The sequence below is a fragment of the Salvelinus namaycush genome, unplaced genomic scaffold (assembly GCF_016432855.1).
Source record: "Salvelinus namaycush isolate Seneca unplaced genomic scaffold, SaNama_1.0 Scaffold3364, whole genome shotgun sequence".
Lineage (NCBI taxonomy): Eukaryota > Metazoa > Chordata > Actinopteri > Salmoniformes > Salmonidae > Salvelinus > Salvelinus namaycush.
In genome coordinates this window covers 1-25,619 of record NW_024060302.1, presented here as the reverse complement: position 1 = coordinate 25,619, position 25,619 = coordinate 1, and the positions used below count along the sequence as shown (strand labels likewise).

Genomic DNA, 25,619 nt, shown 5'->3' with positions numbered 1-25,619 from the left:
ATGACAGGTCCTTCAGCATTACACAGAGCAGCAGCAGTGATAAACATGGTCCTTTATCTTCTAGAGTGATGAGGGGAGACACATGACAGGTCCTTCAGCATTACACAGAGCAGCAGCAGTGATAAACATGGTCCTTTATCTTCTAGAGTGATGAGGAGAGACACATGACAGGTCCTTCAGCACTACACAGAGCAGCAGCACTGATAAACATGGTCCTTTATCTTCTAGAGTGATGAGGGGAGACACATGACAGGTCCTTCAGCATTACACAGAGCAGCAGCAGTGATAAACATGGTCCTTTATCTTCTAGAGTGATGAGGAGAGACACAAGACAGGTCCTTCAGCATTACACAGAGCAGCAGCAGTGATAAACATGGTCCTTTATCTTCTAGAGTGATGAGGAGAGACACATGACAGGTCCTTCAGCATTACACAGAGCAGCAGCAGTGATAAACATGGTCCTTTATCTTCTAGAGTGATGAGGAGAGACACATGACAGATCCTTCAGCACTACACAGAGCAGTAGCAGTGATAAACATGGTCCTTTATCTTCTAGAGTGATGAGGGGAGACACATGACAGGTCTTTCAGCACTACACAGAGCAGCAGCAGTGATAAACATGGTCCTTTATCTTCTAGAGTGATGAGGAGAGACACAAGACAGGTCCTTCAGCATTACACAGAGCAGCAGCAGTGATAAACATGGTCCTTTATCTTCTAGAGTGATGAGGGGAGACACATGACAGGTCCTTCAGCACTACACAGAGCAGCAGCAGTGATAAACATGGTCCTTTATCTTCTAGAGTGATGAGGAGAGACACATGACAGATCCTTCAGCACTACACAGAGCAGCAGCAGTGATAAACATGGTCCTTTATCTTCTAGAGTGATGAGGGGAGACACATGACAGATCCTTCAGCACTACACAGAGCAGTAGCAGTGATAAACATGGTCCTTTATCTTCTAGAGTGATGAGGGGAGACACATGACAGATCCTTCAGCACTACACAGAGCAGTAGCAGTGATAAACATGGTCCTTTATCTTCTAGAGTGATGAGGAGAGACACAAGACAGGTCCTTCAGCACTACACAGAGCAGTAGCAGTGATAAACATGGTCCTTTATCTTCTAGAGTGATGAGGGGAGACACATGACAGGTCCTTCAGCATTACACAGAGCAGCAGCAGTGATAAACATGGTCCTTTATCTTCTAGAGTGATGAGGGGAGACACATGACAGGTCCTTCAGCACTACACAGAGCAGTAGCAGTGATAAACATGGTCCTTTATCTTCTAGAGTGATGAGGAGAGACACAAGACAGGTCCTTCAGCACTACACAGAGCAGTAGCAGTGATAAACATGGTCCTTTATCTTCTAGAGTGATGAGGGGAGACACATGACAGGTCCTTCAGCATTACACAGAGCAGCAGCACTGATAAACATGGTCCTTTATCTTCTAGAGTGATGAGGGGAGACACATGACAGGTCCTTCAGCACTACACAGAGCAGTAGCAGTGATAAACATGGTCCTTTATCTTCTAGAGTGATGAGAGGAGACGCATGACAGATCCTTCAGCATTACACAGAGCAGCAGCAGTGGGGAGACACTTCACCTTCATGGCTAGAGCTGAGCTGGTGACTCCCCCCCCTCTCTCTCTCCCACTGGACACTGAGCTGGTGACTCCCCCCCCTCTCTCTCTCCCACTGGACACTGAGCTGGTGACTCCCCCCTCTCTCTCTCCCATTGGACACTGAGCTGGTGACTCCCCCCTCTCTCTCTCCTACTGGACATCTGAGCTGGTGACTCCCCCCTCTCTCTCTCTCTCCCCACTGGACACTGAGCTGGTGACTCCCCCCTCTCTCTCTCCCACTGGACACTGAGCTGGTGACTCCCCCCTCTCTCTCTCTCCCACTGGACACTGAGCTGGTGACTCCCCCCTCTCTCTCTCCTACTGGACACTGAGCTGGTGACTCCCCCCTCTCTCTCTCTCTCCCACTGGACACTGAGCTGGTGACTCCCCCCTCTCTCTCTCTCTCTCCCACTGGACACTGAGCTGGTGACTCCCCCCTCTCTCTCTCTCCCACTGGACACTGAGCTGGTGACTCCCCCCTCTCTCTCTCCTACTGGACACTGAGCTGGTGACTCCCCCCTCTCTCTCTCTCTCCCACTGGACACTGAGCTGGTGACTCCCCCCTCTCTCTCTCCCACTGGACACTGAGCTGGTGACTCCCCCCTCTCTCTCTCTCCCACTGGACACTGAGCTGGTGACTCCCCCCTCTCTCTCTCTCCCACTGGACACTGAACTGGTGACTCCCCCCTCTCTCTCTCCTACTGGACACTGAGCTGGTGACTCCCCCCTCTCTCTCTCTCTCCCACTGGACACTGAGCTGGTGACTCCCCCCTCTCTCTCTCCCACTGGACACTGAGCTGGTGACTCCCCCCTCTCTCTCTCTCCCACTGGACACTGAGCTGGTGACTCCCCCCTCTCTCTCTCTCCCACTGGACACTGAGCTGGTGACTCCCCCCTCTCTCTCCCACTGGACACTGAGCTGGTGACTCCCCCCTCTCTCTCTCTCACTGGACACTGAGCTGGTGACTCCCCCCTCTCTCTCTCCCACTGGACACTGAGCATAGCAAATTACACTTTAACATTACATTGAATAACATGGCTATATACAGGAATTACCAGGTAATATCATGGCTATATACAGGAAGTACAAGGTAATAACATGGTTATATACAGGGAGTACCAGGTAATAACATGGCTATATACAGGGAGTACCAGGTAATAACATGTCTATATACAGGAAGTACCAGGTAATAACATGGATATATGCAGGGAGTACCAGGTAATAACGTGGCTATATACAGGGAGTACCTGGTAATAACATGGCTATATACAGGGAGTACCAGGTAATAGCATGGCTATATACATGGGGTACCAGGTAATAACATGGCTATATACAGGGAGTACCAGGTAATAACATGGCTATATACAGGAAGTACCAGGTTATAACATGGCTATATACAGGGAGTACCAGGTAATAACATGGCTATATACAGGGAGTACCTGGTAATAACATGGCTATATATAGGAAGTACCAGGTAATAACATGGTTATATACAGGGAGTACCAGGTAATAACATGGCTATATACAGGGAATACCAGGTAATAACATGACTATATACAGGAAGTACCAGGTAATAACATGGCTATATACAGGAAGTACCAGGTAATATCATGGCTATATACAGGAAGTACCAGGTAATATCATGGCTATATACAGGAAGTACCAGGTAATATCATGGCTATATACAGGAAGTACCAGGTAATATCATGGCTATATACAGGAAGTACCAGGTAATATCATGGCTATATACAGGGAGTACCAGGTAATATCATGGCTATATACAGGGAGTACCAGGTAATAACATGGCTAACACCACAGAGAGGACAGTGGTAGTTAATATATGACAACAGGGGAGACAGAGAGGATCAGCTCACCTGTAAAGCAGATGGCTAGAGAACTTCTAATGAAAACACCAGATTCTAACTCTGAACCAAACAGTTGTCAGCATTCTGTCTCTGCTTCAGTTACTGTCTATGGTTTGTAGATAAAGGAAACATCCCCTTGTGGAGGTAAGAGGAAGCCTCTCTATATCTGTTTCTGTACGAAGGAGAAGGAGGGGGTCAGGGTGCCTCTTTGTGAGACAGGTAAAGAGAGGGGACTAACTACAGGTCTACACACACACACACACACACACTACACACACCCACGCACACGCACACACGCACACTACACACACACACACACACACACACACACACACACACACACACACACACACACACACACACACACACACACACACACACACACACACACACACACACACACACACACACACACACACACACACACACACACACCACTCTGTATCTCCATAATGATCCCTTCAGTTCACACCTCCACCTCTGTAACCTGGGGCCCCGTGGGCCTGGAGAGGAGGAGGGAGGAGGGGGAGGGTGAGGAATGGAGGCGGGGCAGCAGCCTCCTGAGGTAGCAGAGGAAGGAGGATGTCTGCTCAGACACAGAGACACAGCTTATCAATAGACCATAGTAGCACAGTGGCTAATCATTCCACTATAATAAACACATATAGAGTATTCATCTTTCAATGCTAACTGTCTTTGTGTTCTGCTTGTGCTTCCTCTGACATTCAGTTTCAATACAGTGACGTTACCTGTAGACGTAGTAAATAGCTTTGTTGTTTTTCCTGGTAACCATGTGACTTATACTAACGTTACTGAGGCTCAATCTGCATAATGCCAAATGTCTGTGGGCTGGCTTGTAGCCAGACTATCCTCTGCTCTGTGGGCTGGCTTGTAGCCAGACTATCCTCTGCTCTGTGTCTGTGGGCTGGCTTGTAGCCAGACTATCCTCTGCTCTGTGTCTGTGGGCTGGCTTGTAGCCAGACTACCCTCTGCTCTGTGGGCTGGCTTGTAGCCAGACTATCCTCTGCTCTGTGGGCTGGCTTGTAGCCAGACTATCCTCTGCTCTGTGTCTGTGGGCTGGCTTGCAGCCAGACTATCCTCTGCTCTGTGTCTGTGGGCTGGCTTGTAGCCAGACTACCCTCTGCTCTGTGTCTTTGGGCTGGCTTGCAGCCAGACTATCCTCTGCTCTGTGTCTGTGGGCTGGCTTGTAGCCAGACTATCCTCTGCTCTGTGTCTGTGGGCTGGCTTGTAGCCAGACTACCCTCTGCTCTGTGTCTTTGGGCTGGCTTGTAGCCAGACTATCCTCTGCTCTGTGTCTGTGGGCTGGCTTGTAGCCAGACTATCCTCTGCTCTGTGTCTGTGGGCTGGCTTGTAGCCAGACTACCCTCTGTTCTGTGGGCTGGCTTGTAGCCAGACTATCCTCTGTGTCTGTGGGCTGGCTTGTAGCCAGACTATCCTCTGCTCTGTGGGCTGGCTTGTAGCCAGACTATCCTCTGCTCTGTGTCTGTGGGCTGGCTTGTAGCCAGACTATCCTCTGCTCTGTGTCTGTGGGCTGGCTTGTAGCCAGACTATCCTCTGCTCTGTGTCTGTGGGCTGGCTTGTAGCCAGACTATCCTCTGCTCTGTGGGCTGGCTTGTAGCCAGACTATCCTCTGCTCTGTGTCTGTGGGCTGGCTTGTAGCCAGACTATCCTCTGCTCTGTGGGCTGGCTTGTAGCCAGACTATCCTCTGCTCTGTGTCTGTGGGCTGGCTTGTAGCCAGACTACCCTCTGCTCTGTGGGCTGGCTTGTAGCCAGACTAACCTCTTCTCTGTTTTCATCTGCACTAGAGCAATACATTAAGGGATTGATGCAGGGCACGAGCAATGATGTAATGCAGATAGTCAGCGGATCTGCGGTATCGATGCTGAGTCTTGGTGTGTGTGTGTGTGTGTGTGTGTGTGTGTGTGTGTGTTTGCACATAACACCATCAACTGACAGGGGACCCATGTTTACAAACTAAGACTATCATTTCTCAGTAGAAATCAATGAACGTCCGTCATGGTACATGTAGCAGATGGACCACAACGAACAGACACGGCCATAGCAACGACGATCCATCTCTAGGGAAGCATTAATCACACAACATTCCAATACTATTAAAACACTCATTGTTTGGTTCTGGTTCTGCCTATAGAAATACCCGAACTATCAGCTAACTCAGACGAGTTTTATTAGTCTGTGTTTGTAGAACAGGACAAGGAAATGAAGAACGGAGTCTGCGTCCAAACGCAGCAGCAGCTGAACAACACTTGATTTTAAAATGATGTGTTTTGTAAATATGACAAAGTTTTAGATCAACGCAGAATATTATCCAACGGGAAACCACTACAGTATCAGAAAACATTCAAATGGAACACAAAAAAAAACACAATATGTCTGAATAAGACTACTGACCTACACAGACCAAAGCGAACCGTATTAATATCCATATGACCAGGAGAAACGCCGGCGCTCCAATCCGATCCATCATTCCAGCAGCCCAGGTCGTTCTTTTGTCATCTTGGGGGTAATTTCCGTAACATCTGTAGCAATAGCCTTCGAATATTTCCCGTGACCTTTGCAGATGTCATGAACTCAAGTCCCCTTTCTGTAGAAAAAAAAATAATAACTAGGACGTGGGTAAATTGTGTTTGTAGCGTAAAAAAAAATACGCTTAATACGCTACTCAGACGCAGCCCACTAGGACAATGTGTTACAGTGAAAAGAGGAGATGTGATCGTACATCGTCGGTCTCTGCTTCAACGGCTCGTTTTGGTTTCCGCTTTGATTTATATCCCAAAGGAAGGGAAAAGTCTCTGCGTTTGTGAGACAGAAGACAAAGGCACGTCGGCAATGCACTTACGACTGTCCCGTCCTTTATTCCGGTTTGGACTGTTCGGTGTTTATAGCTGTTATTATTCGCCGTCACACAGTCGAGTATTTTCATCTCTCTTTATGCACTATCCTGTGCATGAAAGTGGACAATGGTGCAGTGATCATTTACCGTGCAGTTACGCGTTGTCTGTCTTATTTAAGTTCAACCTAAATCTTAGTTGTTGTAGTCGCTGCAGTTTGGTATGCCCGAGCAGATCCTTCTTTGAATTGAATAATGTTTTTTCCCCCATCCCGTGCAGGGAGGTCTTCGTTGAATACGTCGTTATAATGTTGTCGTCAAATCCTGCCCCCGAGTGGTCGGATGGTGGTATTGCATATTCGCACCAGTGATTCTATTAAATATAAAAATAAAATACATTTTTTATTTGTCACATGCGCCAAATAAAACAGGTGTAGACATTACAGTGTAATGCTTACTGACAAGCCCTTAACCAACAATGCAGTTTTTTTTTTTAAATGACAGTTAAGAAAATATTTACTAAATAAACTAAAGTAAACACAATAAAATAACAATAAAGAGGCCATATACAGGGAGTACCGATACCGAGGTGCTACAGGTTAGTCGAGGTAATTGAGGTAATATGTACATGTAGGTAGGGGTGGTGACTAGACATAGATAATATACAGCGAGTAGCAACAGGGGGGGGAAAAAATATGCAAATAGTCCTGGTAGCCATTTGATTAATTGTTCAGCAGTCTCATGGCTTGGGGGGGTAGAAGCTGTTATGGAGCCTTTTGGAACCTAGACTTGGCGCTCTGGTACCGTTTGCCGTGCGGGACCAGAGAAAACAGTCTATGACTTGGGTGGCTGGAGTCTTTGACAATGTTTTAGGCCTTCCTTTGACACCGCCTGGTATAGAGGTCCTGGATGGCAGGGAGCTCGGCCCCAGTGATGTACTGGGCTGTACGCACTACCCTCTGTAGCGCCTTACGGTTCGGAGGCAGAGCAGTTGCCGTACCAGGCAGTGAAGCTGCCAGTCAAGATGCCCTTGATGCCCAGGGGTGCGTGCCCAGGGGTGCGTGCTCAGGGGTGCGTGCTCAGGGGTGCGTGCTCAGGGGTGCGTGCTCAGGGGTGCGTGCTCAGGGGTGCGTGCCCAGGGGTGCGTGCTCAGGGGTGCGTGCTCAGGGGTGCGTGGTCAGGGGTGCGTGCTCAGGGGTGCGTGCTCAGGGTGCGTGCTCAGGGGTGCGTGGTCAGGGGTGCGTGCTCAGGGGTGCGTGGTCAGGGGTGCGTGCTCAGGGGTGCGTGCTCAGGGGTGCGTGGTCAGGGGTGCGTGCTCAGGGGTGCGTGCTCAGGGGTGCGTGCTCAGGGGTGCGTGGTCAGGGGTGCGTGCTCAGGGGTGCGTGCTCAGGGGTGCGTGGTCAGGGGTGCGTGGTCAGGGGTGCGTGGTCAGGGGTGCGTGGTCAGGGGTGCGTGGTCAGGGGTGCGTGGTCAGGGGTGCGTGCCCAGGGGTGCGTGCTCAGGGGTGCATGCTCAGGGGTGCGTGCCCAGGGGTGCGTGGCCAGGGGTGCGTGCTCAGGGGTGCATGCTCAGGGGTGCGTGCCCAGGGGTGCGTGGCCAGGGGTGCGTGGTCAGGGGTGCGTGGTCAGGGGTGCGTGCCCAGGGGTGCGTGCCCAGGGGTGCGTGCTCAGGGGTGCGTGGTCAGGGGTGCGTGCTCAGGGGTGCGTGCTCAGGGGTGCGTGGTCAGGGGTGCGTGCTCAGGGTTGCGTGGTCAGGGGTGCGTGCCCAGGGGTGCGTGGTCAGGGGTGCGTGCTCAGGGGTGCGTGCTCAGGGGTGCGTGCCCAGGGGTGCGTGCCCAGGGGTGCGTGCTCCTGTATATAGCCTCACTTTATATTTTACTGTTGCTGTTTAATTATTTAACTTTTATTTTCTAATTTAAATATTTTACTTATCTATTTATTACTTAACAATTATTTTTCTTAACTACATTGTTGGTTAAGGGCTTGTAAGTTAGCATTTCACTGTGAGGTCTACTACACCTGTTGTATTCAGCATTTCACTGTGAGGTCTACTACACCTGTTGTATTCAGCATTTCACTGTGAGGTCTACTACACCTGTTGTATTCAGCATTTCACTGTGAGGTCTACTACACCTGTTGTATTCAGCATTTCACTGTAAGGTCTACTACACCTGTTGTATTCAGCATTTCACTGTGAGGTCTACTACACCTGTTGAATTCAGCATTTCACTGTGAGGTCTACTACACCTGTTGTATTCAGCATTTCACTGTAAGGTCTACTACACATGTTGTATTCAGCATTTCACTGTGAGGTCTACTACACCTGTTGTATTCAGCATTTCACTGTGAGGTCTACTACACCTGTTGTATTCAGCATTTCACTGTGAGGTCTACTACACCTGTTGTATTCAGCATTTCACTGTGAGGTCTACTACACCTGTTGTATTCAGCATTTCACTGCAAGGTCTACACCTGTTGTATTCAGCATTTCACTGTAAGGTCTACTACACCTGTTGTATTCAGCATTTCACTGTGAGGTCTACTACACATGTTGTATTCAGCATTTCACTGTGAGGTCTACTACACCTGTTGTATTCAGCATTTCACTGTGAGGTCTACTACACCTGTTGTATTCAGCATTTCACTGTGAGGTCTACTACACCTGTTGTATTCAGCATTTCACTGTGAGGTCTACTACACCTGTTGTATTCAGCATTTCACTGTGAGGTCTACTACACCTGTTGTATTCAGCATTTCACAGTGAGGTCTACTACACCTGTTGTATTCAGCATTTCACTGTGAGGTCTACTACACCTGTTGTATTCAGCATTTCACTGTGAGGTCTACTACACCTGTTGTATTTAGCATTTCACTGTGAGGTCTACTACACCTGTTGTATTTAGCATTTAACTGTGAGGTCTACTACACCTGTTGTATTCAGCATTTCACTGTAAGGTCTACTACACATGTTGTATTCAGCATTTCACTGTGAGGTCTACTACACCTGTTGTATTCAGCATTTCACTGTGAGGTCTACTACACCTGTTGTATTCAGCATTTCACTGTGAGGTCTACTACACCTGTTGTATTCAGCATTTCACTGTGAGGTCTACTACACCTGTTGTATTCAGCATTTCACTGTGAGGTCAACACCTGTTGTATTCAGCATGTGACAAATACCATTTGATTTGATTACTCTCTTGGTATTCGCCCTGTTTAACTTAAATTCGGTTTAATTAGTTACTAAAACGCTGGACCATGTAATTTTCTACAACACATCATCCTGGTTGGATAGCGGGAAGGCAGGGAGCTATCTTTGTCGTCACCGTTGTCAAAGCTTGGAGATCCTTGATAAGAGGTGGTGGGTACGTCACAAAAAGGCACTGCTGAGATTCGAACTCAGGATCTCCTGTTTACTAGACAGGCGCTTTAACCAACTAAGCCACAGCGCCGCCGAGTCGTGATGGAAATAAAAGGGTAAATGTCTTTACTGTTGGTACAATGTGAAACGGGGATAGGCGCCATATTCTCAAAAGGTCGTTTTTTCCTTTCATCATGTCACAATCAGGTTTTACCAGTTGAATATTGACACAAACATAAAACTTTTTCGTATTACAACTTTTCTGAAATATTTGATTAAAATATGCAAATAAGGCGATATAACGTTAAATATGCAATATTTGCATATCGCGAAAATAAATGTCAGCCTAAAAATGTTAGTTTCATTTTAACTTAAGACACTCCAACACCGGACTTGTCCAGAGCAGATAGCGGATAAATACTTTTTTTTTTCATATTTATGTCTGTAAAATACTAGTCCATGTAACGTTAAATGCATTTTTGGCGCATTTTTCCAAAGAAAATGTTATTTAGAATAAAAAATTAACAACCTATCAACAATTCTCTCTGGGCAAGTCTGGAGAATATATGTAAGTATAACCACACAACATGTGGTGAATTCAGATGCTTCTGAAACGGAGAAACATAAGGGGGAGTCTGTGTTGGCTTGTGGGAAAATATAAGGGGAGTCTGAGTGTCGGGAAATGGAAGTTAAAGACAAGTACACTGAATGTAGACTACCAAACGCCTATTTAGACCCAATCACCATCTATTCAAAATAAGTTACTATAGATAGTCCAGTTTGAAACATTCTCTATGAATGAAATGGGTTTTTACATTATGTGTAATTTTATGTAGTGAGCTTTGAAATTATTGGTGTATTTCCATTTTAAAGTGGTTAAAAATGTGGATGATGGTAGTATGGGAAAATAAAGAAAATTGACGTTTTTATGTTTACTTTTAGAAAATACTAATATCAATTTGACCAAAATACCAACAAATCTCAAAATAGGTAGATGCATTAATAAGCAAGTGGTGCCTGGCCTTTTACAAATAGTTCACAAAAGGCTCCGCTGAGATTCGAACTCAGGATCTCCTGTTTACTAGACAGGCGCTTTAACCAACTAAGCCACGGCGCCGGTGATTGTCCACATGAAAAAAGGCTTTATATTTCAATGATTTATATCTCAAATTTCGATAACGAGTGAATGTAAATCGGCAATTTACATTTCAGACGGTGTTGTGTCTTTAGTTAATTACTCAAGTGAGCTTCATTGCAGAACATAAATTAAGCAATATTGATCCCATAGTTTACATTTCAAACATTTACAAGCTCGGACATTGGTGTTCGGTCATAAGGTAATCGCCCCAGACTCAACCTATGTGTCAAATCAGAATGTATTTGTGTCATGCTTCGTAAACAACAGGTGAGTAACAGTGAAATGCTTACGGCCCTAACCAACAATGCAGAGGAACAAATAGAATAATATTAAAATAATAAATACTGATCTGAGGTGTCGTGCTGCCGCAGCGCGGGATCTTATTTATTCACTTCGACTCCAGAATACACTGAGCTGGTAAAAAATATGTCTGCGGATGTTACCAAGGTTAAGTTATTGCCTAGGGTTCTACCAGTGGACCTGCTGGGCCAGTACCTATATTAACAGGGTTCTACCAGTGGACCTGCTGGACCAGCCCCTATATTAACAGCAGGGTTCTACCAGTGGACCTGCTGGGCCAGTACCTATATTAACAGGGTTCTACCAGTGGACCTGCTGGGCCAGTACCTATATTAACAGGGTTCTACCAGTGGACCTGCTGGGCCAGTACCTATATTAACAGGGTTCTACCAGTGGTCCTGCTGGGCCAGTACCTATATTAACAGGGTTCTACCAGTGGTCCTGCTGGGCCAGTACCTATATTAACAGGGTTCTACCAGTGGTCCTGCTGGACCAGCCCCTATATTAACAGCAGGGTTCTACCAGTGGATCTGCTGGGCCAGCCCCTATATTAACAGGGTTCTACCAGTGGACCTGCTGGGCCAGCCCCTATATTAGCAGGGTTCTACCAGTGGACCTGCTGGGCCAGCCCCTATATTAGCAGGGTTCTACCAGTGGATCTGCTGGGCCAGCCCCTATATTAGCAGGGTTCTACCAGTGGATCTGCTGGGCCAGCCCCTATATTAGCAGGGTTCTACCAGTGGACCTGCTGGGCCAGCCCCTATATTAGCTGTCCTAGACTACAGGTGTGTTCTCTACCATAGCTGTCCTAGACTCCAGGTGTGTTCTCTACCATAGCTGTCCTAGACTCCAGGTGTGTTCTCTACCATAGCTGTCCTAGACTCCAGGTGTGTTCTCTACCATAGCTGTCCTAGACTACAGGTGTGTTCTCCATAGCTGTCCTAGACTACAGGTGTGTTCTCTACCATAGCTGTCCTAGACTACAGGTGTGTTCTCTACCATAGCTGTCCTAGACTACAGGTGTGTTCTCTACCATAGCTGTCCTAGACTACAGGTGTGTTCTCTACCATAGCTGTCCTAGACGACAGGTGTGTTCTCTACCATAGCTGTCCTAGACTACAGGTGTGTTCTCTACCATAGCTGTCCTAGACTCCAGGTGTGTTCTCTACCATAGCTGTCCTAGACGACAGGTGTGTTCTCTACCATAGCTGTCCTAGACTACAGGTGTGTTCTCCATAGCTGTCCTAGACTACAGGTGTGTTCTCTACCATAGCTGTCCTAGACTACAGGTGTGTTCTCTACCATAGCTGTCCTAGACTCCAGGTGTGTTCTCTACTATAGCTGTCCTAGACTACAGGTGTGTTCTCTACCATAGCTGTCCTAGACTCCAGGTGTGTTCTCTACCATAGCTGTCCTAGACTCCAGGTGTGTTCTCTACCATAGCTGTCCTAGACTCCAGGTGTGTTCTCTACCATAGCTGTCCTAGACTACAGGTGTGTTCTCTACCATAGCTGTCCTAGACTCCAGGTGTGTTCTCTACCATAGCTGTCCTAGACTCCAGGTGTGTTCTCCATAGCTGTCCTAGACTCCAGGTGTGTTCTCCATAGCTGTCCTAGACTCCAGGTGTGTTCTCTACCATAGCTGTCCTAGACTCCAGGTGTGTTCTCTACCATAGCTGTCCTAGACTACAGGTGTGTTCTCCATAGCTGTCCTAGACTACAGGTGTGTTCTCTACCATAGCTGTCCTAGACTCCAGGTGTGTTCTCTACCATAGCTGTCCTAGACTACAGGTGTGTTCTCTACCATAGCTGTCCTAGACGACAGGTGTGTTCTCTACCATAGCTGTCCTAGACTACAGGTGTGTTCTCTACCATAGCTGTCCTAGACTACAGGTGTGTTCTCTACCATAGCTGTCCTAGACTACAGGTGTGTTCTCTACCATAGCTGTCCTAGACTACAGGTGTGTTCTCTACCATAGCTGTCCTAGACTACAGGTGTGTTCTCTACCATAGCTGTCCTAGACTACAGGTGTGTTCTCTACCATAGCTGTCCTAGACTACAGGTGTGTTCTCTACCATAGCTGTCCTAGACTACAGGTGTGTTCTCTACCATAGCTGTCCTAGACTACAGGTGTGTTCTCTACCATAGCTGTCCTAGACTACAGGTGTGTTCTCTACCATAGCTGTCCTAGACTACAGGTGTGTTCTCCACCATAGCTGTCCTAGACTACAGGTGTGTTCTCTACCATAGCTGTCCTAGACTACAGGTGTGTTCTCTACCATAGCTGTCCTAGACTACAGGTGTGTTCTCTACCATAGCTGTCCTAGACTACAGGTGTGTTCTCTACCATAGCTGTCCTAGACTACAGGTGTGTTCTCTACCATAGCTGACCTAGACTACAGGTGTGTTCTCTACCATAGCTGACCTAGACTACAGGTGTGTTCTCTACCATAGCTGTCCTAGACTACAGGTGTGTTCTCTACCATAGCTGACCTAGACTACAGGTGTGTTCTCTACCATAGCTGTCCTAGACTACAGGTGTGTTCTCCACCATAGCTGTCCTAGACTACAGGTGTGTTCTCTACCATAGCTGTCCTAGACTACAGGTGTGTTCTCTACCATAGCTGTCCTAGACTACAGGTGTGTTCTCTACCATAGCTGACCTAGACTACAGGTGTGTTCTCTACCATAGCTGTCCTAGACTACAGGTGTGTTCTCTACCATAGCTGTCCTAGACTCCAGGTGTGTTCTCTATCATAGCTGTCCTAGACTCCAGGTGTGTTCTCTACCATAGCTGTCCTAGACTACAGGTGTGTTCTCTACTATAGCTGTCCTAGACTACAGGTGTGTTCTCTACCATAGCTGTCCTAGACTACAGGTGTGTTCTCTACCATAGCTGTCCTAGACTACAGGTGTGTTCTCTACCATAGCTGTCCTAGACTACAGGTGTGTTCTCTACTATAGCTGTCCTAGACTACAGGTGTGTTCTCTACCATAGCTGTCCTAGACTCCAGGTGTGTTCTCTACCATAGCTGTCCTAGACTCCAGGTGTGTTCTCTACCATAGCTGTCCTAGACTACAGGTGTGTTCTCTACCATAGCTGTCCTAGACTACAGGTGTGTTCTCTACCATAGCTGTCCTAGACTACAGGTGTGTTCTCTACCATAGCTGTCCTAGACTACAGGTGTGTTCTCTACCATAGCTGTCCTAGACTCCAGGTGTGTTCTCTACCATAGCTGTCCTAGACTACAGGTGTGTTCTCTACCATAGCTGTCCTAGACTACAGGTGTGTTCTCTACCATAGCTGTCCTAGACTACAGGTGTGTTCTCTACCATAGCTGTCCTAGACTACAGGTGTGTTCTCTACCATAGCTGTCCTAGACTACAGGTGTGTTCTCTACCATAGCTGTCCTAGACTACAGGTGTGTTCTCTACCTATAGCTGTCCTAGACTACAGGTGTGTTCTCTACCATAGCTGTCCTAGACTACAGGTGTGTTCTCCATAGCTGTCCTAGACTACAGGTGTGTTCTCTACCATAGCTGTCCTAGACTACAGGTGTGTTCTCTACCATAGCTGTCCTAGACTACAGGTGTGTTCTCTACCATAGCTGTCCTAGACTACAGGTGTGTTCTCTACCATAGCTGTCCTAGACTACAGGTGTGTTCTCTACCATAGCTGTCCTAGACTACAGGTGTGTTCTCTACCATAGCTGTCCTAGACTACAGGTGTGTTCTCTACCATAGCTGTCCTAGACTACAGGTGTGTTCCTCTACCATAGCTGTCCTAGACTCCAGGTGTGTTCTCTACCATAGCTGTCCTAGACTACAGGTGTGTTCTCTACCATAGCTGTCCTAGACTACAGGTGTGTTCTCTACCATAGCTGTCCTAGACTACAGGTGTGTTCTCTACCATAGCTGTCCTAGACGACAGGTGTGTTCTACCATAGCTGTCCTAGACTCCAGGTGTGTTCTCTACCATAGCTGTCCTAGACTACAGGTGTGTTCTCTACCATAGCTGTCCTAGACTACAGGTGTGTTCTCTACCATAGCTGTCCTAGACTACAGGTGTGTTCTCTACCATAGCTGTCCTAGACTACAGGTGTGTTCTCTACCATAGCTGTCCTAGACTCCAGGTGTGTTCTCTACCATAGCTGTCCTAGACTCCAGGTGTGTTCTCTACCATAGCTGTCCTAGACTACAGGTGTGTTCTCTACCATAGCTGTCCTAGACTACAGGTGTTTCTCTACCATAGCTGTCCTAGACTACAGGTGTGTTCTCTACCATAGCTGTCCTAGACTACAGGTGTGTTCTCTACCATAGCTGTCCTAGACTACAGGTGTGTTCTCTACCATAGCTGTCCTAGACTACAGGTGTGTTCTCTACCATAGCTGTCCTAGACTACAGGTGTGTTCTCTACTATAGCTGTCCTAGACTACAGGTGTGTTCTCTACCATAGCTGTCCTAGACTACAGGTGTGTTCTCTACCATAGCTGTCCTAGACTACAGGTGTGTCTCTACCATAGCTGTCCTAGACTACAGGTGTGTTATCCATAGCTGTCCTAGACTACAGGTGTGTTCTCTACCATAGCTGTCCTAGACTACAGGTGTGTTCTCTACCATAGCTGTCCTAGACTACAGGTGTGTTCTCCATAGCTGTCCTAGACTACAGGTGTGTTCTCCACCATAGCTGTCCTAGACTACAGGTGTGTTCTCTACCATAGCTGTCCTAGACTACAGGTGTGTTCTCCATAGCTGTCCTAGACTACAGGTGTGTTCTCCATAGCTGTCCTAGACTACAGGTGTGTTCTCCATAGCTGTCCTAGACTCCAGGTGTGTTCTCTACCATAGCTGTCCTAGACTACAGGTGTGTTCTCCACCATAGCTGTCCTAGACTACAGGTGTGTTCTCTACCATAGCTGTCCTAGACTACAGGTGTGTTCTCTACTATAGCTGTCCTAGACTACAGGTGTGTTCTCTACCATAGCTGTCCTAGACTCCAGGTGTGTTCTCTACCATAGCTGTCCTAGACTACAGGTGTGTTCTCTACCATAGCTGTCCTAGACTACAGGTGTGTTCTCTACCATAGCTGTCCTAGACTCCAGGTGTGTTCTCTACCATAGCTGTCCTAGACTACAGGTGTGTTCTCTACCATAGCTGTCCTAGACTACAGGTGTGTGTTCTCCATAGCTGTCCTAGACTCCAGGTGTGTTCTCTACCATAGCTGTCCTAGACTCCAGGTGTGTTCTCTACCATAGCTGTCCTAGACTACAGGTGTGTTCTCTACCATAGCTGTCCTAGACTACAGGTGTGTTCTCTACCATAGCTGTCCTAGACTACAGGTGTGTTCTCTACCATAGCTGTCCTAGACTACAGGTGTGTTCTCTACCATAGCTGTCCTAGACTACAGGTGTGTTCTCTACCATAGCTGTCCTAGACTCCAGGTGTGTTCTCTACCATAGCTGTCCTAGACTCCAGGTGTGTTCTCTACCATAGCTGTCCTAGACTCCAGGTGTGTTCTCTACCATAGCTGTCCTAGACTACAGGTGTGTTCTCTACTATAGCTGTCCTAGACTACAGGTGTGTTCTCTACCATAGCTGTCCTAGACTACAGGTGTGTTCTCTACCATAGCTGTCCTAGACTACAGGTGTGTTCTCCACCATAGCTGTCCTAGACTACAGGTGTGTTCTCTACCATAGCTGTCCTAGACTACAGGTGTGTTCTCTACCATAGCTGTCCTAGACTCCAGGTGTGTTCTCTACCATAGCTGTCCTAGACTACAGGTGTGTTCTCTACCATAGCTGTCCTAGACTACAGGTGTGTTCTCCATAGCTGTCCTAGACTCCAGGTGTGTTCTCTACCATAGCTGTCCTAGACTCCAGGTGTGTTCTCTACCATAGCTGTCCTAGACTACAGGTGTGTTCTCTACCATAGCTGTCCTAGACTCCAGGTGTGTTCTCTACCATAGCTGTCCTAGACTCCAGGTGTGTTCTCTACCATAGCTGTCCTAGACTACAGGTGTGTTCTCCATAGCTGTCCTAGACTACAGGTGTGTTCTCTACCATAGCTGTCCTAGACTACAGGTGTGTTCTCTACCATAGCTGTCCTAGACTACAGGTGTGTTCTCTACCATAGCTGTCCTAGACTCCAGGTGTGTTCTCTACCATAGCTGTCCTAGACGACAGGTGTGTTCTCTACCATAGCTGTCCTAGACTACAGGTGTGTTCTCTACCATAGCTGTCCTAGACTACAGGTGTGTTCTCTACCATAGCTGTCCTAGACTACAGGTGTGTTCTCTACCATAGCTGTCCTAGACTACAGGTGTGTTCTCTACCATAGCTGTCCTAGACTACAGGTGTGTTCTCCATAGCTGTCCTAGACTACAGGTGTGTTCTCTACCATAGCTGTCCTAGACGACAGGTGTGTTCTCTACCATAGCTGTCCTAGACTACAGGTGTGTTCTCCATAGCTGTCCTAGACTCCAGGTGTGTTCTCTACCATAGCTGTCCTAGACTACAGGTGTGTTCTCCATAGCTGTCCTAGACTACAGGTGTGTTCTCTACCATAGCTGTCCTAGACTACAGGTGTGTTCTCTACCATAGCTGTCCTAGACTACAGGTGTGTTCTCCATAGCTGTCCTAGACTCCAGGTGTGTTCTCTACCATAGCTGTCCTAGACTACAGGTGTGTTCTCTACCATAGCTGTCCTAGACTCCAGGTGTGTTCTCCATAGCTGTCCTAGACTACAGGTGTGTTCTCTACCATAGCTGTCCTAGACTACAGGTGTGTTCTCTACCATAGCTGTCCTAGACTACAGGTGTGTTCTCTACCATAGCTGTCCTAGACTACAGGTGTGTTCTCTACCATAGCTGTCCTAGACTACAGGTGTGTTCTCTACCATAGCTGTCCTAGACTACAGGTGTGTTCTCCATAGCTGTCCTAGACTACAGGTGTGTTCTCTACCATAGCTGTCCTAGACTACAGGTGTGTTCTCCACCATAGCTGTCCTAGACTCCAGGTGTGTTCTCTACCATAGCTGTCCTAGTCTACAGGTGTGTTCTCTACCATAGCTGTCATAGACTACAGGTGTGTCCTCTACCATAGCTGTCCTAGACTACAGGTGTGTGTTCACCACAGAGAAAGACTCACAATAGATAGAATCTTTAGTTATTTCTATTTTATTTTATTATATTATATTTATTATATTTTATTATATTTATATATATTTTCGTGGTATCCGATTGGTAGTTACAGTCTTGTCTCATCGTTGCAACTCCCGTACGGACTCAGGAGAGGCGAAGGTCGAGAGACGTGAAGGTCGAGAGCCGTGAAACACGACCCAACCAAGCCGCACTGCTTCTTGACACAATGCCCACTTTAACCCGGAAGCCAGCCGCACCAACGTGTCGGAGGAAACACCTGGTGACCGTCAGCGTGCACTGCGCCCGGCCCGCCACAGGAATCGCTAATGCACGATGGAACAAGGACATCCCTGCCGGTCAAACCCTCCCCTAACCCGGACGACGCTGGGCCAAACCCTCCCCTAACCCGGACGACGCTGGGCCAAACCCTCCACTAACCCGGACGACGCTGGGCCAAACCCTCCACTAACCCGGACGACGCTGGGCCAAACCCTCCACTAACCCGGACGACGCTGGGCCAAACCCTCCACTAACCCGGACGCCGCTGGGCCAAACCCTCCACTAACCCGGACGACGCTGGGCCAAACCCTCCACTAACCCGGACGCCGCTGGGCCAAACCCTCCACTAACCCGGACGACGCTGGGCCAAACCCTCCACTAACCCGGACGACGCTGGGCCAAACCCTCCACTAACCCGGACGACGCTGGGCCAAACCCTCCTCTAACCCGGACGACGCTGGGCCAAACCCTCCTCTAACCCGGACGACGCTGGGCCAAACCCTCCACTAACCCGGACGACGCTGGGCCAAACCCTCCTCTAACCCGGACGACGCTGGGCCAAACCCTCCTCTAACCCGGACGACGCTGGGCCAAACCCTCCACTAACCCGGACGACGCTGGGCCAAACCCTCCTCTAACCCGGACGACGCTGGGCCAAACCCTCCTCTAACCCGGACGACGCTGGGCCAAACCCTCCTCTAACCCGGACGACGCTGGGCCAATTGTGTGCCGCCCCATGGGTCTCCCGGCCGGCTGCTACAGCCTGGACTCGAACCCAGAATGTCTAGTGGCATAGCTAGCACTGCGATGCAGTGATACTTTAGTTATTGTCTGACAAAATCAATCAACAAATACAGTTTTAACAGGATATAATACTCCATAAACACAGGACTTAGTTATATACAGTAACATACAAGCATTATAAAATAATACATTCAATTCCTAGACAACAGAGCAGGAGGTTGAAGATGGGATCTGGTTTCTGTCTTCAATCGGCAGAACACTAGACAACAGAGGAGGAGGTTGAAGATGGGATCTGGTTTCTGTCTTCAATCGGCAGAACACTAGACAACAGAGGAGGAGGTTGAAGATGGGATCTGGTTTCTGTCTTCAATCGGCAGAACACTAGACAACAGAGGAGGAGGTTGAAGATGGGATCTGGTTTCTGTCTTCAATCGGCAGAACGCTAGACAACAGAGGAGGAGGTTGAAGATGGGATCTGGTTTCTGTCTTCAATCGGCAGAACACTAGACGACAGAGGAGGAGGTTGAAGATGGGATCTGGTTTCTGTCTTCAATCGGCAGAACACACACTTTGTGACCAAGTCGGAGTTCTCCAGTCGGGAAATGGAGAAAGCCTTTCCACACTCCTCACACTGAAAGACAAGACTGGATTAGGTTCACCAAAACAGTGTCACCAAAATAATCTTCCTTATTCACAAACGATCTCAGAGTAGGAGTGGTGATCTAGGATCGGGTATCAGGGTAGGAGTGGTGGTCTAGGATCGGGTATCAGGGTAGGAGTGGTGGTCTAGGATCAGGTCTCAGGGTAGGAGTGGTGATCTAGGATCAGGTCTCAGGGTAGGAGTGGTGATATAGGATCAGGTCTCAGTGTAGGAGTGGTGATCTAGGATCAGGTCTCAGAGTAGGAGTGGTGGTCTAGGATCAGGTCTCAGGGTAGGAGTGGTGATCTAGGATCAGGTCTCAGGGTAGGAGTGGTGATCTAGGATCAGGTCTCAGGGTAGGAGTGGTGATCTAGGATCAGGTCTCAGGGTAGGAGTGGTGGTCTAGGATCAGGTCTCAGGGTAGGAGTGGTGATCTAGGATCAGGTCTCAGAGTAGGAGTGGTGGTCTAGGATCAGGTCTCAGGGTAGGAGTGCTGATCTAGGATCATGTCTCAGGGTAGGAGTGGTGATCTAGGATCAGGTCTCAGGGTAGGAGTGTTGGTCTAGGATCAGGTCTCAGAGTAGGAGTGGTGATCTAGGATCAGGTCTCAGGGTAGGAGTGGTGATCTAGGATCAGGTCTCAGAGTAGGAGTGGTGATCTAGGATCAGGTCTCAGAGTAGGAGTGGTGATCTAGGATCAGAGATCAGGGTAGGAGTGGTGATCTAGGATCAGAGATCAGGGTAGGAATGCTGGTCTAGGATCAGGTCTCAGGGTAGGAGTGGTGATCTAGGATCAGGTCTCAGGGTAGGAGTGGTGATCTAGGATCAGGTCTCAGGGTAGGAGTGGTGATCTAGGATCAGGTCTCAGGGTAGGAGTGTTGGTCTAGGATCAGGTCTCAGAGTATGAGTGGTGATCTAGGATCAGATCTCAGGGTAGGAGTGGTGATCTAGGATCAGGTCTCAGAGTAGGAGTGCCTTTCTAGGATCAGGTCTCAGGGTAGGAGTGGTGATCTAGGATCAGGTCTCAGGGTAGGAGTGTTAATCTAGGATCAGGTCTCAGAGTAGGAGTGGTGATCTAGGATCAGGTCTCAGGGTAGGAGTGGTGATCTAGGATCAGGTCTCAGGGTAGGAGTGGTGATCTAGGATCAGGTCTCAGAGTAGGAGTGCCTTTCTAGGATCAGTTCTCAGGGTAGGAGTGGTGATCTAGGATCAGGTCTAGGATCAGGTAACAGGGTAGGAGTGGTGATCTAGGATCAGGTCTAGGATCAGGTCTCAGAGTAGGAGTGGTGATCTAGGATCAGGTCTAGGATCAGGTCTCAGGGTAGGAATGGTGATCTAGGATCAGGGCTCAGGGTAGGAGTGGTGATATAGGATCAGGTCTCAGGGTAGGAGTGGTGATCTAGGATCAGGTCTCAGGGTAGGAGTGCTGATCTAGGATCAGGTCTCAGGGTAGGAGTGGTGATCTAGGATCAGGGCTCAGGGTAGGAATGCTGGTCTAGGATCAGGTCTCAGGGTAGGAGTGCTGATCTAGGATCAGGTCTCAGGGTAGGAGTGGTGATCTAGGATCAGGTCTCAGGGTAGGAGTGGTGATCTAGGATCAGGTCTCAGGGTAGGAGGGGTGATCTAGGATCAGGTCTCAGAGTAGGAGTGGTGATCTAGGATCAGAGATCAGGGTAGGAGTGCTGATCTAGGATCAGGTCTCAGAGTAGGAGTGGTGATATAGGATCAGGTCTCAGGGTAGGAATGGTGATCTAGGATCAGGGCTCAGGGTAGGAGTGGTGATATAGGATCAGGTCTCAGGGTAGGAATGGTGATCTAGGATCAGGTCTCAGGGTAGGGGTGCTGATCTAGGATCAGGTCTCAGGGTAGGAGTGCTGGTCTAGGATCAGGTCTCACTCTACATATAATGCTGATCTACAAGGTAGCAGTGTGTGGTACCATTACCAACCTGGAGGATATGATAGCCCATTCCCTGAGCCTTCCTGGTCTCAATAACGGCAGGTATCTCCTCAGAGTGCTCTATATTCCACAACCTGACAGTGGTGTCCTTCAAAGGGACACATAGCAATATTTATGGTGATGCAAAATGGATTGGTAACAAAAGGGACATATTCTGTGGCCTACAGGGATAGGACATGACATTGAGGTGTATATTTACTAGGGATAGGACATGACATTGAGGTGTGTATTTACTAGGGATAGGACATGACATTGAGGTGTGTATTTACTAGGGATAGGACATGACATTGAGGTGTGTATTAACTGTGACCTACAGGGATAGGACATGACATTGAGGTGTATATTTACTGTGACCTACAGGGATAGGATGTGACATTGAGGTGTATATTTACTGTGACCTACAGGGATAGGACATGACATTGAGGTGTATATTTACTGTGACCTACAGGGATAGGACATGACATTGAGGTGTATATTTACTGTGACCTACAGGGATAGGACATGACATTGAGGTGTATATTAACTGTGACCTACAGGGATAGGACATGACATTGAGGTGTATATTTACTGTGACCTACAGGGATAGGACATGACATTGAGGTGTGTATTTACTAGGGATAGGACATGACATTGAGGTGTGTATTTACTAGGGATAGGACATGACATTGAGGTGTATATTTACTGTGACCTACAGGGATAGGACATGACATTGAGGTGTATATTTACTGTGACCTACAGGGATAGGACATGACATTGAGGTGTGTGTGTGTGTGTTTGTACCTTGGAAGCTGAGGCCACCCATTTTTTGTCAGCACTGATTGCCACATCTGTCACCCAATCTGCATGTCCCTAGGGTAAGCAAAAACACACACACACACACACACACACACACACACACACACACACACACACACACACACACACACACACACACACACACACACACACACACACACACACACACATGAAACACACACACATGAAACACACACACCTGTATGAAACACACACACACCTGTTTGAAACACACACACACCTGTTTGAAACACACACACCTGTTTGAAACACACACACCTGTTTGAAACACACACACCTGTTTGAAACACACACACCTGTATGAAACACACACACCTGTTTGAAACACACACACCTGTTTGAAACACACACACCTGTATGAAACACACACACCTGTTTGAAACACACACACCTGTTTGAAACACACACACCTGTATGAAACACACACACCTGTATGAAACACACACACACCTGTATGAAACACACACACACCTGTATGAAACACACACACCTGTATGAAACACACACACCTGTTTGAAACACACACACCTGTTTGAAACACACACACCTGTATGAAACACACACACCTGTATGAAACACACACACACCTGTATGAAACACACACACCTGTATGAAACACACACACCTGTATGAAACACACACACCTGTATGAAACACACACACCTGTATGAAACACACACACCTGTATGAAACACACACACCTGTTTGAAACACACACACCTGTATGAAACACACACACCTGTTTGAAACACACACACCTGTATGAAACACACACACCTGTATGAAACACACACACACACCTGTATGAAACACACACACCTGTATGAAACACACACACCTGTATGAAACACACACACACCTGTTTGAAACACACACACCTGTTTGAAACACACACACCTGTATGAAACACACACACCTGTTTGAAACACACACACCTGTATGAAACACACACACCTGTTTGAAACACACACACACCTGTATGAAACACACACACCTGTTTGCCTTGACAAAATGTGTCTAAAGTAGGACATGAAGCTACCTTCAACTCCAGGGTCTTGCAGAGGGTCTCCATGTTCCACACAGCCACTGTTCTATCATACGCCCCAGACACCAGGACTGACCCTGGACAACAACAGAGAACTACAGTCAGTCTGTCAGTAGAAGAAGACTGATATGTCCACCCTACCATCCATGGAGAAGACTGATATGTCTACCCTACCATCCATGGAGAAGACTGATATGTTCACCCTACCATCCATGGAGAAGACTGATATGTCCACCCTACCATCCATGGAGAAGACTGATATGTCTACCCTACCATCCATGGAGAAGACTGATATGTCCACCCTACCATCCATGGAGAAGACTGATATGTCTACCCTACCATCCATGGAGAAGACTGATATGTCCACCCTACCATCCATGGAGAAGACTGATATGTCTACCCTACCATCCATGGAGAAGAAGACTGATATGTCCACCCTACCATCCATGTAGAAGACTGATATGTCCACCCTACCATCCATGGAGAAGACTGATATGTCCACCCTACCATCCATGGAGAAGACTGATATGTCCACCCTACCATCCATGGAGAAGACTGATATGTCTACCCTACCATCCATGGAGAAGACTGATATGTCCACCCTACCATCCATGGAGAAGACTGATATGTCTACCCTACCATCCATGGAGAAGACTGATATGTCCACCCTACCATCCATGGAGAAGACTGATATGTCTACCCTACCATCCATGGAGAAGAAGACTGATATGTCCACCCTACCATCCATGGAGAAGACTGATATGTCCACCCTACCATCCATGGAGAAGACTGATATGTCCACCCTACCATCCATGGAGAAGACTGATATGTCCACCCTACCATCCATGGAGAAGACTGATATGTCTACCCTACCATCCATGGAGAAGACTGATATGTCCACCCTACCATCCATGGAGAAGACTGATATGTCCACCCTACCATCCATGGAGAAGACTGATATGTCCACCCTACCATCCATGGAGAAGACTGATATGTCTACCCTACCATCCATGGAGAAGACTGATATGTCCACCCTACCATCCATGGAGAAGACTGATATGTCCACCCTACCATCCATGGAGAAGACTGATATGTCCACCCTACCATCCATGGAGAAGACTGATATGTCCACCCTACCATCCATGGAGAAGACTGATATGTCCACCCTACCATCCATGGAGAAGACTGATATGTCCACCCTACCATCCATGGAGAAGAAGACTGATATGTCCACCCTACCATCCATGGAGAAGACTGATATGTCCACCCTACCATCCATGGAGAAGACTGATATGTCTACCCTACCATCCATGGAGAAGACTGATATGTCTACCCTACCATCCATGGAGAAGACTGATATGTCCACCCTACCATCCATGGAGAAGACTGATATGTCTACCCTACCATCCATGGAGAAGACTGATATGTCCACCCTACCATCCATGGAGAAGACTGATATGTCCACCCTACCATCCATGGAGAAGACTGATATGTCTACCCTACCATCCATGGAGAAGACTGATATGTCTACCCTACCATCCATGGAGAAGACTGATATGTCTACCCTACCATCCACGGAGAAGACTGATATGTCTACCCTACCATCCATGGAGAAGACTGATATGTCCACCCTACCATCCATGGAGAAGACTGATATGTCTACCCTACCATCCATGGAGAAGACTGATATGTCTACCCTACCATCCATGGAGAAGACTGATATGTCTACCCTACCATCCATGGAGAAGACTGATATGTCCACCCTACCATCCACGGAGAAGACTGATATGTCCACCCTACCATCCATGGAGAAGACTGATAGAAACTGATAT

General features: G+C 47.8%; 1 protein-coding gene and 2 non-coding genes across 3 annotated transcripts; all 3 read right to left on the bottom strand.

Annotated features, from left to right (window-relative positions):
- Nucleotides 1–9,745: 9,745 nt before the first annotated feature.
- Nucleotides 9,746–9,819, bottom strand: trnat-agu. The gene has a single exon. It is a non-coding gene; the product is annotated as a tRNA-Thr (tRNA).
- Nucleotides 9,820–10,771: 952 nt separating this feature from the next.
- On the bottom strand, nucleotides 10,772–10,845 carry trnat-agu. The gene has a single exon. It is a non-coding gene; the product is annotated as a tRNA-Thr (tRNA).
- An 8,464-nt stretch (nucleotides 10,846–19,309) lies between these two features.
- On the bottom strand, nucleotides 19,310–25,595 carry LOC120040210 (WD repeat-containing protein 88-like). Its single transcript, XM_038985452.1, has 5 exons — nucleotides 25,588–25,595; nucleotides 23,782–23,864; nucleotides 22,707–22,775; nucleotides 21,916–22,014; nucleotides 19,310–19,959 (listed from the first exon to the last, which is right to left on the bottom strand). The coding sequence occupies exons 1-5, from the start codon at nucleotides 25,592–25,594 to the stop codon at nucleotides 19,771–19,773; spliced, it is 447 nt and encodes a 148-aa protein (XP_038841380.1). The 5' UTR covers nucleotide 25,595; the 3' UTR covers nucleotides 19,310–19,770.
- Between the last annotated feature and the right edge of the window lie 24 nt (nucleotides 25,596–25,619).